This window comes from Neolamprologus brichardi, chromosome 7 (genome assembly GCF_056152115.1).
Source record: "Neolamprologus brichardi isolate AB-2024 chromosome 7, ASM5615211v1, whole genome shotgun sequence".
Taxonomy (NCBI): Eukaryota; Metazoa; Chordata; class Actinopteri; order Cichliformes; family Cichlidae; genus Neolamprologus; species Neolamprologus brichardi.
Genome location: NC_142110.1, coordinates 33,678,255 through 33,692,090, shown reverse-complemented (window position 1 = coordinate 33,692,090; position 13,836 = coordinate 33,678,255). Strand labels below are relative to the sequence as shown.

The 13,836-nt window shown below is 39.0% G+C and overlaps 2 protein-coding genes across 12 annotated transcripts in view; both read right to left on the bottom strand.

Annotated features, from left to right (window-relative positions):
- Positions 1 to 5,748, bottom strand: part of si:ch211-196i2.1 (uncharacterized) — a 110,448-nt gene extending 104,700 nt beyond the window's left edge. Inside the window, exon 1 of the mRNA XM_087843522.1 lies at positions 5,614 to 5,748. Coding sequence (XP_087699648.1) covers positions 5,614 to 5,737 — 124 coding nt within the window. The 5' untranslated portion in view covers positions 5,738 to 5,748. The remainder of the gene's footprint in view (positions 1 to 5,613) is intronic.
- A 1,521-nt stretch (positions 5,749 to 7,269) lies between these two features.
- The window catches only part of cacna1bb (calcium voltage-gated channel subunit alpha1 Bb), a 213,504-nt gene continuing 206,937 nt past the window's right edge, over positions 7,270 to 13,836 (bottom strand). For all 11 annotated transcript variants that reach the window (XM_087843518.1, XM_087843517.1, XM_006803498.2 and 8 more), the window contains 2 exons: positions 13,586 to 13,809; positions 7,270 to 11,524 (listed from right to left, as the gene is read on the bottom strand). In XM_087843518.1, the coding sequence (XP_087699644.1) occupies positions 10,958 to 11,524; positions 13,586 to 13,809 (791 nt within the window). In that variant the 3' untranslated portion in view covers positions 7,270 to 10,957. The remainder of the gene's footprint in view (positions 11,525 to 13,585; positions 13,810 to 13,836) is intronic.

Sequence of the window (13,836 nt, the reverse complement as noted above, 5' to 3'; positions counted from 1 at the left end):
GGACAGCAGGGTGTTGCAAAAAGACATCAAATAGTATAGAAGCGTGAGAAAAAGCTCCTTTTTCCCACTTAGTCTGGAACCTCAGTCAAACTAAAAGCAATATAATGCTCACTTTTCATTAAATTCCTTTTATATAGTTTACAAAAAGTCCCTCAGTTAGTCAGTTTCACTCGTCATTCATCAGGTGTGGTTTCAAAACACCAGATGGCCAAGCGTTTACTTAAGGCTTCATAACCTTATTTTAGAAGTCTTTGTGGCAGTATCCATCTTTTATATACAGGCTGTGTTTTCATGAAAAAATCATTTTTCAATCTTTATAAGCATAGAAGTGTCACAGTTTAACCGGTGTACTACAGCACTATTTGGAGCATGGCCAGAACATTGGTAAAAATGAAATGAATTTCAATATGTGCCTATACTGCTCCTCTGTGGTACTTTAATGGAAAACAGTTTTAAATCAAACCACTAAACATAGTTATTCAACTTAAGGAATGTAAACTGGCACACCACAAATAAAACGGTACCACTTGTAAAAGCAGGTGCAACGTGCTCTTATAGTCACCGCAAGGCAGGTGTTCAACATTTGCAACTAATTCCTACGTAGTGAGTGGACACAAATATGCGTGTTAAACAAGTGGAACCACAAACAGAAACAACTGCATTGTTAAACTGTCCTGTGTCTTTGTGTCTCTTACGGACTGTAATTGTTGGTCTCACTGATGTGGCCCGACAGTGGGGTACAAACTGGGAAATGACACCACAAAGCCATCGCTGCAGTAATGTTGTAAATTGTCAAAAAATAAGAATGAAAAGTTATTTTTTTTCACTTGTGTGTAATATCAAACATCTGAGGAACTTTGTCTGTACACTATCAACCCACTCTATCTTCCATCTGGTTCCAGTCGGCTTGAGAAGAGATTGCAGATGGAAAGTTGTTCTGGTCCAACATATGGTTTGCACCTAGCCATCTCCACCCGCATTTTTTTTAAACAAATCTAACCACAAGCTGTGGTCTGCTCCACACCCAGAACCAGACCGATGACCCAGTCTATGCGTACTACAGGGAATAGCAGCACACATGCTACAGTGTGCGTGGGCCTCCGTCTGGTTAAAAGCTGCCTAATGGGCTCCAGATCAGGGCTTGCCAGCCACTAAGGCCCACGATTATGTTTCATTGGATGCAGATGCCTGGTTATGGATCCGGCATAATACTGGCGGTGACATCATGAGCTCAACCTGCTGGGAAGCAGGGAAGTATCTCTGTGACATAGCTGGTGCTGTGCTTTTGATCTGGTTTGACTTTAGGGCTCTGCAAAGTGACATAAGTGTTGCAGAACGTACTGAAAATCACTCTCAGTGACAATGATTCTATAGTAGAGGGAAGAAAATGTAAAAACATGAATGTCAGGTCAGTTAGTGAGCACATTTTTTTGTTTGTTTTCATATTTTTTTTAACAGAAATTAAACCTCTTCATGTTCATATCATAGCTGGTTGGCTTGGTTCAAGGCCTAAAAATGTTATCAAGAAATCTTAAAGGCGCAAAGTGAAAAGGAAATTCACTTCCAAAACCAGAGCCCTTAAAAAAGTGTGCAGTCAATCTTGAGTTCTAATGAAGTTTGTTGGAAAATAGTTGTTGGTTCCCTCGCTCTATGAACTCAGTCAACATTTTCTTGGTGATTAATGCCATACACTCATCAATTTCACTTTGACTGAATAAAACCTGAAGATCATTTTGTAAACTACTGTCACCAGTCAATACGCCTGCAGTGTTATTGGTCTCACAGTGAAATCTCCACTTCACAATCTGTGTCAGCACAAAAATGGTGAAAAAGCTCAACCTGAAGCTTGATTACAAGACTTTTCCATCCATTGTTTGGCATCAACATGGCTACATTCATCTTTTATAGTCTCCATGGTATAAAGACATTCATGTACTCAAAATAGCAATTGAGCAGGTGTAAGGATGGACTACATGAAATCAAAAAAAAAAAAAGTTTCCATTTTCAGTATATAGAAACACGGTGTGCATTCATTGAACCGAAAGTAAAAGAAACATTCAACAAATTTCTAGTGACATATTTTCTGCCCATCAGCTACCAGAGAAATCATCACATCTGCAGTCAGTTCATTGCAATTTCATGGTGAGGTCATTCTGCCAATATCTTCCGCTGTATTTCAAAGCGCAGCATGGAAAGATATCCTTACGCTATATCCTTAGAGTGCTCTCAGAGCAAAAAGTTTTTGAAGTTGTTAAATCTGAACCACATTTAGGATTTATCTGTAGTATATATGATTGAAAACTTAAAAAAAAAAAGCTTACAACTTTGCTCCACTGACACAGAAGGTCAAGATGGTTAGTCAGCAAATTCAACTTCTGAGGAAAGTGGATGAGTGATGGTGAGATGTATGGAGACACTCAGACACATGGGCATCTCAAAACGTTTCCCAGCAGCTGTTCTGCATACTATGTTCCAGTGATACCTATCTCACAGGGTCAGAGGTTACACTAGCTATTCAAGACATGTTGGAGTATCACAGCTGGATATGGATGACTGAAAGTCATAACTGAATGGATTGGGAATGACAGAAATGCTTACATTAAAGCAGTCATAGAGCTGTGAGTAGGATGCAGGGAAGTGCATCAAGGAGACAAATCGTTCCACGCTAAATTTGGAACAAATGGGCCCAACCCAAACCATGAAAAGCAGCTTTGGCTCAAAAGCATACAAAAGTAAAGTTGTCCAAAGTATGGTGCATAAAATGCACCCAGTCCTGTCCGTCCTAATGAAATCTTGTTGCTTTATCATACCAAACACCCAACTGTAGAATTTAGATCTCCTGCTAATATCTTAGTAGATATTTTCCTTTATTTTCTAAACTCAGTGAAAATTCTTATCCTACACATGTGGCGGCTTCATAAGCACTGATTACAGTTTTTTTCCTTCTCCACCAGTCTGACAGGTGCAGACTCAGCACTTAAAGACAATGCCGTGCCTTCAAAGCCCAAACACAGTGCCAGTGACAATGAGAACAGATAAAACAAATGTCTAAAATGTGAAAAAGGAATGCTCCACTCATAGTACAGGTGATTTATGGCAGTCATAAGGGGTACAGATATAAAGATGAATGACTGCTGACCTCTTTCTTCTTTTCTTTCCCTCAAACTGCAACTAATAAAGCAAACCAACGTCTTTGAGCAAGAAGCCAGGATTGAAACGGAACACTGGGAATAAGCTGGTTAATGTTTCTTCAAACATTTTTTAAATCAGTCCTTTTGAAAGGTTTAGTTGGTTATTTTACTCAGGTAGGGTCCCTGAGTAAAATAAAAAAGCGTCCCTTTTACACAGTTAGTGTCAGTGTCAGACAGAATTTCTTTGGAATAAAATTCATGGCATGTAACTAATTCTTGCATAACAAAGGTTCATAACTAATAAACCAATAAGTGAAGGTGCAGATGGTCAGTTTTGGGTATCATGCATGTCTTTTTGATGTTTTTGCAGAGATCTAATGGCAAATTTAGCAAAGCTGAATAAAACCACTTAATGACACCACTTTGTTTTTGTTAACTGCAAATTGGTTTGGCTCAAACTTTCTGTTCTATTCTTGTGGTACGTCCTGTCTCATTGTCAAGTCTTGAGTCATTGTATCAGCAGAGTTCAGAAATTCCCAAATGATCTCAGTTACATGTGGAGCCTGGCAAGCTTTAAGTAAAGAAACCCAAAAATAACAGAGGAAATACAGTATACTGACGCCTGCCATGGACAAAGCTTTTACACTACATCTACAGTAATTCTATGAAAATACTCCATGAAAACATTAAACAGTTCTCAGATGTTTCTGTGTGGGTCTCCTGTGTGGCTCTAATACAGATGAACGCAATGAAAAAATTTAATAAAACTCAAATGGGAGAGTAAACACAGTGTGATGGAGAGGTACTCCAGTCATGACATAATCATGTGACTGGAGGAAGTCCAAGCTAAGATTCATTTCCACAGCTCTGGGGTGGATTAAAGGGCTCAAAAACACAATGTAAGCACGTACAACACTGTCACTGCATCAACAAAGAAGCTCCAGACAAGTGAAAGCTCTGATGAGACAAAAGGGCTGGCTCTGGAAAGTGATGCTTTGATTAACTAAGAGTGTTTGGCACCTTAAACACATTCCATGTGATTTAATAAACTGTGGTGACTTCTGGTTTCAGTTTCCACATGTATTCAATACAAACTAAAGGCATTTTTTTGTGAATGATGTCTCCGGCAACTCTTCTTTTCATCTATATTATCTAAAAATTTCTGATTCTGCTTTGTCTAATTCAGAGACAAAAGCATTTTTGTCTTAGATTTTGTCTTGTCTTAGATAAATTGATAATAAGTCTAATTAAAGATGAGCACAGCAATGGCACTCTGGCAGCAAGAATCTATATTTAAAAGGCCTTTTTTCTGGTTGCAAAATCAGTGAAACTTTTAAAATTAGGAATACGAGAGACTTCGTATTTGTGGTTTAAGGGCTTCCAATTTGTTGATGTGAAATAGTTATCAGCAGGTTTTAATTTAAATAACAAATGTGCTCTAAAAAGCTTTTTAATTAGTATTTTCTTCTTGTGAAGCTGTCAGAATCTTTAAAATGCGCCATAAAAATAAGTGGTCTGTGCTCAAAAATAAATAAAGAAATATAGTCACAGCCTGATTAGTTCATTGTGGTCTGACTATTCACAGCATGCAAAAACAAAATTATTCCCTCAGTCTACAAACACTTTAAGTTTGTTCTCACGCCAAAAAGCGATTAGAGGAAAAGCATCAGAGCTGGAGCGACTGCAGTTGTTGAGTGTCGGAGGAGCTGCTGATGAGAAGTGAAATATTTTTATCTGGATCCAAATTGCTCTGAAAAAATGATGTCATGCTGTCTAACTGACTAATAGTTCATTGTGCTGTTGTCCTGCTGGGTTATAAGCGCCTTTAAGGGGGATGCATCAGCAAATGTGGCATAAAAAAGGAAAATAACACTTTTGCAGTAAAGGGTGAAGAATACAGAAAGGCACATTTCCTGGATTTCCAAGAAAACTACAATGATTTTATATTTTATGGCACATAATAGATGACTTTGTTTAATATGGCAGAACTGAGGAGAGAAATGCATTTTATGGGACTTAAAGTGTTGAAAACTGTGCTAATTTTATTCTAAATGTCACCGATGCCATGTTGCAGGCAGATTGGGACTTTAAAGCAAAGCTGGGTGGGGGGGTGCAAATGTGAAGAATGCGGCTATAAAACTTTTTTAGGTAACCCAATTGGTCTCAGACGTGGAGCGCTGAGCCAGTGCAGGTGTGCTGAGGAAGACGGTGGAAACTATGAAGTGAAGCCAAAGAAAGAGTTTCTGATAGGCTAAATTCAAAGTTTTGATGTTAATCATCTTAAAAAAAAAAAAAAATGAGGTGTGGATCATGAACATTTTTTGTCTTAATAATTGTGACATGCCAGAAATGACTGAGAACCACAGACTTAACGCATCTCCTTGTAAAAGTTTCCACTGCTGCAAGAGTAACCCTGATCTTATCAGTGAGGTTATATTTATTTCAAAAGCAGAGGCTCCACAGGTGTTTGCACCAATCTTACCTGTTTGCAGCATCCCGGAACCGGATTCTCCCCCGAAGTCGACCGATGCGTCGTCAGGTGAGGCGTTGCTCGTCGTGAGGAGCCCGAGAACGCAAACTGTCCATTTTAACAACCAGAGCAACATCTTCCCGGTGTGGCCGCCTTTATGCTTCAGAAATGAAACATATGCAAACTAGAAAAGTACTGAAAGTCTGAACTGATCCAGTTAAAGAGCAGTCAAAGTGGGGAACATTGCTGAATCGCACTTCTTCTATAATTCTGCAGTTTTAATAGGAGCGAAGTGCAAAGTAACTAACTCTTCATCCTCTTCACCTCTCCTCATCCTCCTTCTCAGCCAGCAGCAGCTTCTCTCCTCCCGCAGCTGTATCACATCACTGCAGAGCCAAACGAGCAAAGAGAAGCCCCGCCCCTCTCCTGTTGACCAATTAAATCCCTGCAGGGCCTCCGCCCATTTTTGTTTTCGAGCCTGTCTTCAACTTACTTTTAATTTGTTTGTTTTGAAAAATTGACTCGTTTCCCTCTCTCCACCTCCCAAGAGATGGTTAGAACTTTTGTAATTCCACCTAAACATACAACATTGTGAGGTGCAAACACAGGCTACAGTACCAAGCTCACAATCCAGGAACCAAAAACAGGAAGCAGTACAGGCAAAGGTAAAAGGGTAAAGGTAGGAAGAACGCCTACCTAAGTAGGAGATTGGCTGGACATGGGTCAGGGAGATTAAACACTCGTCAAATGTGCAGATTCCAAAGCTACTTGAGACCAATATGGGTTTCTTAAAAACTATGAAATTTTAATAAAATATATCCTCCAGCATGGCAAGTGCACAGTGTAGCAGTGTTTTTTATATCAAGTAATTGAAACGTTTGAATTAGAGGTGGGGATGGAGGAATCAAAAACACACTTGATTTCTGATAAGTAGACAGGAGGTCAAGTCTCAGATGACACCTGACCTCTGGTCCACTTGTTTTGCTTTAAATTTTGCTTACTGTCTTTTCATCTACTGCTTCCATGTCTCTCACCATCATAACTACTTGTTTTGGTTTAGAACAAGTCTTTCACAACATAACACCTACATTAATCTTCTAGGTCCTTTTTTTCTGTACCTCATCAAAGACTATATAAAAGAGAGATGTAATGCCTCACACCTGTATCCTTTTTTTTATAGTCAGCATGAAGCAACTCATGTGCTTATAAAAAGACTTCTGGTTATATGGAAGACTTTGGGTGAATGGAATTTGGCTTTCTTGCTCGTTACCTTCATGATGACTTTATCATCATACTGAATACATGATGTTTATTTATAAATGATGGTTCCTTGTACAGAAAGACATATATAACATGTTATGCATGTAACAGCTTGTCAATCACCCAATATGCTTGTGATGTCTGGTTCAAACAACGGCTGATTACATCCGTACTCATGTGGTTGGCATCCTAATCTCCAAATATCAGGTAGCACAGCACCAGTTTTAGTGTGTTTAAAACTTGAGAAGCCAGGATTTGTTAAAATTCCTATTTAATTAATGTCTACTGAATGCTTACCTTCCTTTTCCTTGTAGAAACCACCGAAGGCCTCAAGCTAACAAAAATAAAATGGTAAATAATACCAAACTCAATCAAGAGACATTTCAAGGAAATCTTCAGACACTGACATTTCATAATCATACCTCTTTATTCAATGACTTATATTCATACAAAAACTATAGGTAGAGTCCAAATGACTGCAGGAGAGACAGTCAAGTAACAGATCAGGCAGCGAAGGATCAGCCACTCCAGAACCTCTAATCTGCTTCCACTTTGGTTCTGTGAGAAAATGTTATTCAAGCTTGTTTTCTTTTTTTTATTTACCTGAAACCGATACATCGTTTGTTTAGATAATCAGAAAATACAACCAAGGAACGAATTGTACAAATCATGGACATAATGAAGCCAAACAATACTTCTATTATTATTATCTTTGTTTCTTTTTTTTTCTTTTTTTTTTTTTAGCACATGCACATTTTCTTTTGAGAACATGCAAAGAGGACATGTCCAGAGGGGGGTGGGAGGGGAGCTTTAGAAAACTGGAAGAGGAAAACTTGGCACCCTGGTTACGTAGGGCTCACTGGAGGTTTGAAAATAAGGTCTTTGACATAAACACAAATCTCTGCCCCAATATAGCAACTTGCAATGAGACAACAAGCAATCTATTGTTGCCCCGATGAAGAACAGAGTCACACCTTTATGGTCTAAAATCCCGTGAGATCCATGAAGTAGATTGCACAATTAAGAGAAAAAAAATTAAAACTGTATCTGGATAAAATCAGACCGGGTTAGAATATTTGCAAATAATTTGCATGTTTATAAACTTGCCAGAACAAAATAGGCACAGAGGTTTTGTACTATAATAAAAGCAGGAGGTTTTTGAGATATCAGATAACAAGGACTATAATCATCACCTCCATGGTTGATATAAGAAACAAATTCTTGCCTATTTTCAAAGTTTTACAACCTAATGTATAGCAGTGTACCTTTAAGTAGCAGGCTGTCATTAAAGAGAACTCTTTCAGCCATGTACTTTAAAGGATAGGGCTGGCCATGTTCTGCAGTATTCCTATTTGGAAGCCAATAAAAGAACTAAACAAAGAGTGGATTTAAATATTCTCTGTGTATTCAAAACTGCTGACCAGAAACGATTTAAAATTCATTAGTGAACCACACGCTTGAACTGGGTGACACTTTCCTTCCTTTCCTAAACAACAGTTCAAGTCCCACAAACACTATCTTACTATCCAATAATTTTAATACTCAAATTTGTGACAAAATAACAGTTTTAGGTGACTTTTCTTAGATTCTGTAGGTAAGGACCAATATTTTTGATACTGTAAGTTAACTGGATTATATAGTATGGTTTATATATTACATATTCCTTTATTGACCTCTCATGTTTAAATGCGCTTAAGATGCATGTAGCTAAATCAAAATAAAGCACTGGCCCTACATCTTAAGTTAGATTTAAAACTTTGCTAAATGTGACTCAGAATAAAATATAGGATTCATTTAACAAGAACAAAATTTAGGAAAAAGAAAAATAATTAATGTGTTTTTTTGGATCAGTTTATGTGGTTTAGTTGAGGCTCTAATTGAACATTAAAAAACAACATTTTGTTGTTAGCATCACGATCAAACTAATACATGCAAGCTAGCCTGTTAGAAATGCTTGTACTGGACCTCATGTTGGTTTTCACTGCTGCAATTCATATCGAAATACAAAATACACCAGGCCTTGTGTACAGTTCACAATCCTATTGTCAGCAATATAGAGCTGGAAATGTTTGCCAACAAATTACTAGCACCAACCCAACTAGTTTTTAAGTTGAAAAACATTTCTAAAGTCTACAGTAACTAAGTTTAAAAAAATAATTGAAAAAAATACTCTACAAACACAAAATGTAATATATGAAATTTATAAAATTATATTTTGTTATCTATTCAGAAAGGTTGCGATTGCTAGTTGTATAAATGGGCTTCAGGCTAATAAAGCACAGAAAGAACTGAGTTTTGGTTTGAAATTTGTTGACTGTAAGGGAAATAGAGTATTGCAAGCCTTATTCTGTGAGGATTTATACCCTGCCCAGTTGGAAGAGGTAAAGATTCAGGGAGTTGGTACAGGTCTGGTTCAGGTCTCACTTTTGAGTGACATAAAACCACTTCATTAACAATCTGAAGAATCTGGCTCTCCCAGCAAGTTTAAAAACCACTACAATTATTTAAAAATACAACTTGACCCAAGTCTGGAAAGAGAAGAACACAGTTTTATATTTTGGGTGGTTCTATCTGAGTAGGCGTCGTGCAGTCAACTTGCAAACCTCAAAAATGCCCTGTGAATTCACTTATATCCGCTTGGATACCATTCGTGCCTTTAGTGTGTGTTGTCAGTTAACTGTACATCATATGATACATTTACAATTTACAGCTCTTCACACATGAATGTAAAATTTGGTCACAGTCACACTAAAGCCTGAATCTGGAGTTTCCAGAGGGTAAAGCTACAGGGCGGATGAAGTGTCGTCATGTTGCATAGCCCTACTTTAAGTCAACAGTCAGCAGCAACAACACAACTCTTTATTGTACCTATAAATACGCACACAGGTACCCTCACGCAAAACTTTGTCTGAGGAAAGATTAGAAGATAGGAAACCCGTGAAATTTGGGCAAATATGGCCAAGAAGGGATTTGCTTGAGGAGGCAGATTTGTCTGGATGTGAGATTCATGTTCAGAAAATCATAAAAAAAAAATGGCACTTTTCCCCTCATTCAGAGAACGTTTTCTACCAAATGTCTGGCAGTATATCTGAAAGAGAAAGGCAAATGCTTACCACACACCCTCAGGCAAAAGTACAGACACTATTTTTGACAACCCTGGCATGCACTACACTTTGGATCTCTAATTTGAATCTTCCTACAAAAAGATTCATCACAAAAGAAATGTTTTGTTTTGTTTTTGATTTTTTGCTTTCAGCCCAGATTCAAACACAAGTTTTGTTCTGACCACGTTTTTTTTGTTTTTGCTTTTTTTTTTTTTAGCTACACCCAACCTCCACTGACCCAAAGTCAGGCTCCATTTTAATACATTGTGGTAAAAGAGGCACTTAGTAGTTAGCCACTTAATGTCAAAAACGAGTTGTTCTAGTCCCTATGTGCTCTCACAAAATTACATCTGGGAGATTTTACAAAAGTGGGATTCTAAAAACTCAACTCTGGTCTTATCTTAAGTCATTGTGTGACTTTTGTGTTTACTATGTGTTATGACAGAATTTTAAGACATACATTAAAAACAAAAAGCTTTCCTAATCTGCTCTGGTTAAGATGTGCTGCAATATAATAAAGAAACAAACCAGGAGAAAGCAAGAGAGAGAAATTTGGTAACAAAATAAGACATACAGCAATAAAAAGTGTGGTGTGGGCAGTCATATCAATGTCGGGGATGAGCATCAGTCTAAAGCACAAACAACAGGGAGATTTTGGCTTTTGTCTTCTTCTCCACTGAATATACTGGCCAAGGCAAAATACTTGAGAGCCTCCACATGTGCGCTAATTCCAGTGCAAGTAAAGGGGTTAGAAAAAGTCAGTGTTTTTTTCTTGAAAGTGGTTGATATATTAAAAAGACAGTAACACTAAAAAGCTGTAATTATTTCTGATCCCCTCTCAGAGCGCTTTCCACTGACTTTCCCTCATTGTGTTTTCTTCTGTATCAGTCGCCTGGCCTCCTGTTGTACCAGCTCCTGACCTGAGCGCTGAGCAGCACTCATGAGCTGCCCCATTCTAGCTAACAGCAGGCTTTCTAAAATTTTCTGCCACGTTAGCACCAGTCATCCTCCTCCCTCTCCCTGAGACTTCCTGCTCCTCTATTCCCAGGCCCAGACGAAGAGTTGACCCCAAGAGTGAAGTGGTACCCGTTAGGCATGACCACTGCCCGGCCCTGTGTGGTGGGTGCTGTGACGGGTGTAGCAGTAGTTGGGTGAGATGCGGAGGCTGTAGAGGAGGCAGCAGTTCTGGCAGAGCGGCCTCCTCCTTGGCTGCTTACAGCATCTTGGAAGTCCTCCTCATCAAGGAGAGCCTTCTGAGACGAGTCCTGCTGCTGCCGGTTTAAATTAGGGTCAGACCCAATTCGAGTAATTGGTATTGGGGACTCCTCGTGGGCTCCGAGTAAGCGATCGTGCTCTGAAAGACCACGGCTGAAGCGAGTCTGGTGCCCTGTTGTAGCCATGATGGCACTGGATGGGAGATTGGAGGAGTTGGCAGTCTTGTAGGCCACAGCGGGACGAGGGGTGAGGGGCGTCTGGGGGAGCTGCCTGCGACCACGACCCGGTGTGCTTGAACCAGATGGAAGTGTCCCGTGGCCAGATTTAACCACACTGCCGCCATGCTGAGAAAGGAAAGACTGAATGATTTAGTTGCACAACAGCGCCTTTGAAGGATTAATCCATTTTTTTTAGTTTTAATGTTTGTTATTTGTTCACCTGTCCATACGTCCTGTAAAGTAGAGGTGGGAATCACCATACAGCCCACGATACGATATTATCACAATACTTAACGCACGTACGATATTATTGCGATTTTTTAAAAATATTTTGTGATATTCAGATTCTGTACATAAAGGTAAACTTTATCAATATTCATTTTATCTAATATCAAAGTCTCGCACTCAGTCTTTCTCTCATTTCAGTTTTATTGTTGACAAACTGAACGGTTTGTATTACAGTCTAGTCCAACTTAACTGAACGCAACCATCTGGTACAATTATAGCTATTCTGAACTATGAAATTTCTGAAAACTATGCAGCCCCTTCAGCAACTGAAGAATTTGAAAGTAAATTAAAACAAAATATAATTTTACATTAAATAAAAAAGTTTTAAACTTAATTAAAATAAAACATGTCTTAAATTAAAATAAGTAAACTGTCATGTTTATTGCTGCCAAAAACAAGTTAAACACATTTGGACAGTGAAGGAATGTCAGGATTCTTGCTCAGAAAAAGGATCAACATGCTCTGAAGTCAGAGCACAAAAACCTTTTTTGTAACAAAATATCGATTTCTGCTGTCCCTGTATCCATACATTATTAGCAAACAAAATATCACGATACTACACAGTATCGATTTTTTCCCCCACCCCTACTGTAAAGACATCCCTTCTTTATGTTATCTAAAAGCACAATAAGCCAAATGGGCACAAATATACAGACCAATGTTACTATGAGAAGGCAGCAGTTTTGTTGCTGTAGTTGCAGACACAAGGGAGGTCCAAGCTGAAACCATTAATCAGGACTGAGTTGCATAAAAGCATAAAAGCCTTTTAAGAAAAAAAAACCCCACCAGAAGTGTTTCTGGGGACACAATAATGAGATGGACCAGATGGGGAAGTGACAGAAACCAAAACATTTCAGTTTTTGCGGCATTTTTTTTTCTGTTTTCGTTGTGCTTTGTGTGCATTTGCAGCATTTTTCTGTTTGCTGGTGTTTTCTTAAGTTGCAGTCCATGTGACCTTTCAGTGCCACCATGTTAAACCCTAGTGGGTAGTCCCTTTGAAGGTGGTCCTTAGAGTCACTGACCCATTCTGTCATCATATGAGTCACATGAACCAAGGAATTGGTCATTATGGTCACATGAGCCAAGGTGTGAATTCTTTGAGGCACTACTGCCCCACCTTGCAATCAATTGAGTTATTAAGGTCATGTGGACCAAGGTGTAACTGGGGGCTGAAATGCCTGTAATCTCAGGACCACCATAAAGGTGAAAAACTTTTTTAAACCTGAAGCCTCTCAGATTAAAGGTGAAACATCTTCACGAACCTAAAAAGAATTACAACTGCCTTCTACTCAACGGTTTAGGACTTCCTTTGGGATGGTGCACAACCTGATGAATGTTGGCTAAAAAAAAAAAGTATGAACATGCTCCCAAACTTATTCCTCGGATGACATGGACTTGGATACTGTGGACAGCTTAACTGAATACTGCTGAAAAAGTGCCTGGTTATAGTTGGAAACACACCTTTCACGATCAGAGAGTTGTTGTCTGCTCTCTGTAAATTTACCATGGTGAAACACAGAGCACAGAAGACTTCCATGGAGAGATCTATAAATATCCGCCATTCTGGAGAAGATCTGAACATGCCTGAGAGGATGAACTTTAATGGGAGATTGCCCAAATCAGGTTTTGATGGAACTCTTCCCAGAACTTACTGATCATTCCTCATACAGCGTGATCACTCAAATATTTTTTTTTTGAAAAACTTAAACATCAAATTATTAAACAAATCTAGAGGCTTTCATTGTTGATTAAGCTCAAAATTGCAATTTAAATGGGTGTTGATGCAAATGTGGATGTAGATTGACTAAGCTGTAAGTCAGGCCACTGTTTGAATACATACAGACTGCATAACAAGGAAGCTGTTAATCACTAAGACACATACAGTTTGGCAGCTGTCACCTGTCTGAGGAAACCAGAGTCCTGTCCCTCTCCTGGAGACGTGGATCGGCTGGGACCAGCTGACTTGGTGTGGCTCTGCTCCCTGCTGCCGTAACGCTCACTGGAATAGTAGCGCTGCTTCTCTCCCGCTGAGGAGTGGTGCCTCCTTTCATGGGGCCGACTGCGGTCCCGTTCCCTTGCTCGCTCTCTGGACAGTCCTTCAGCTGAGGGGTCGGTAAATGAATCTGGAGGATGGTACCATCAAAATTGTA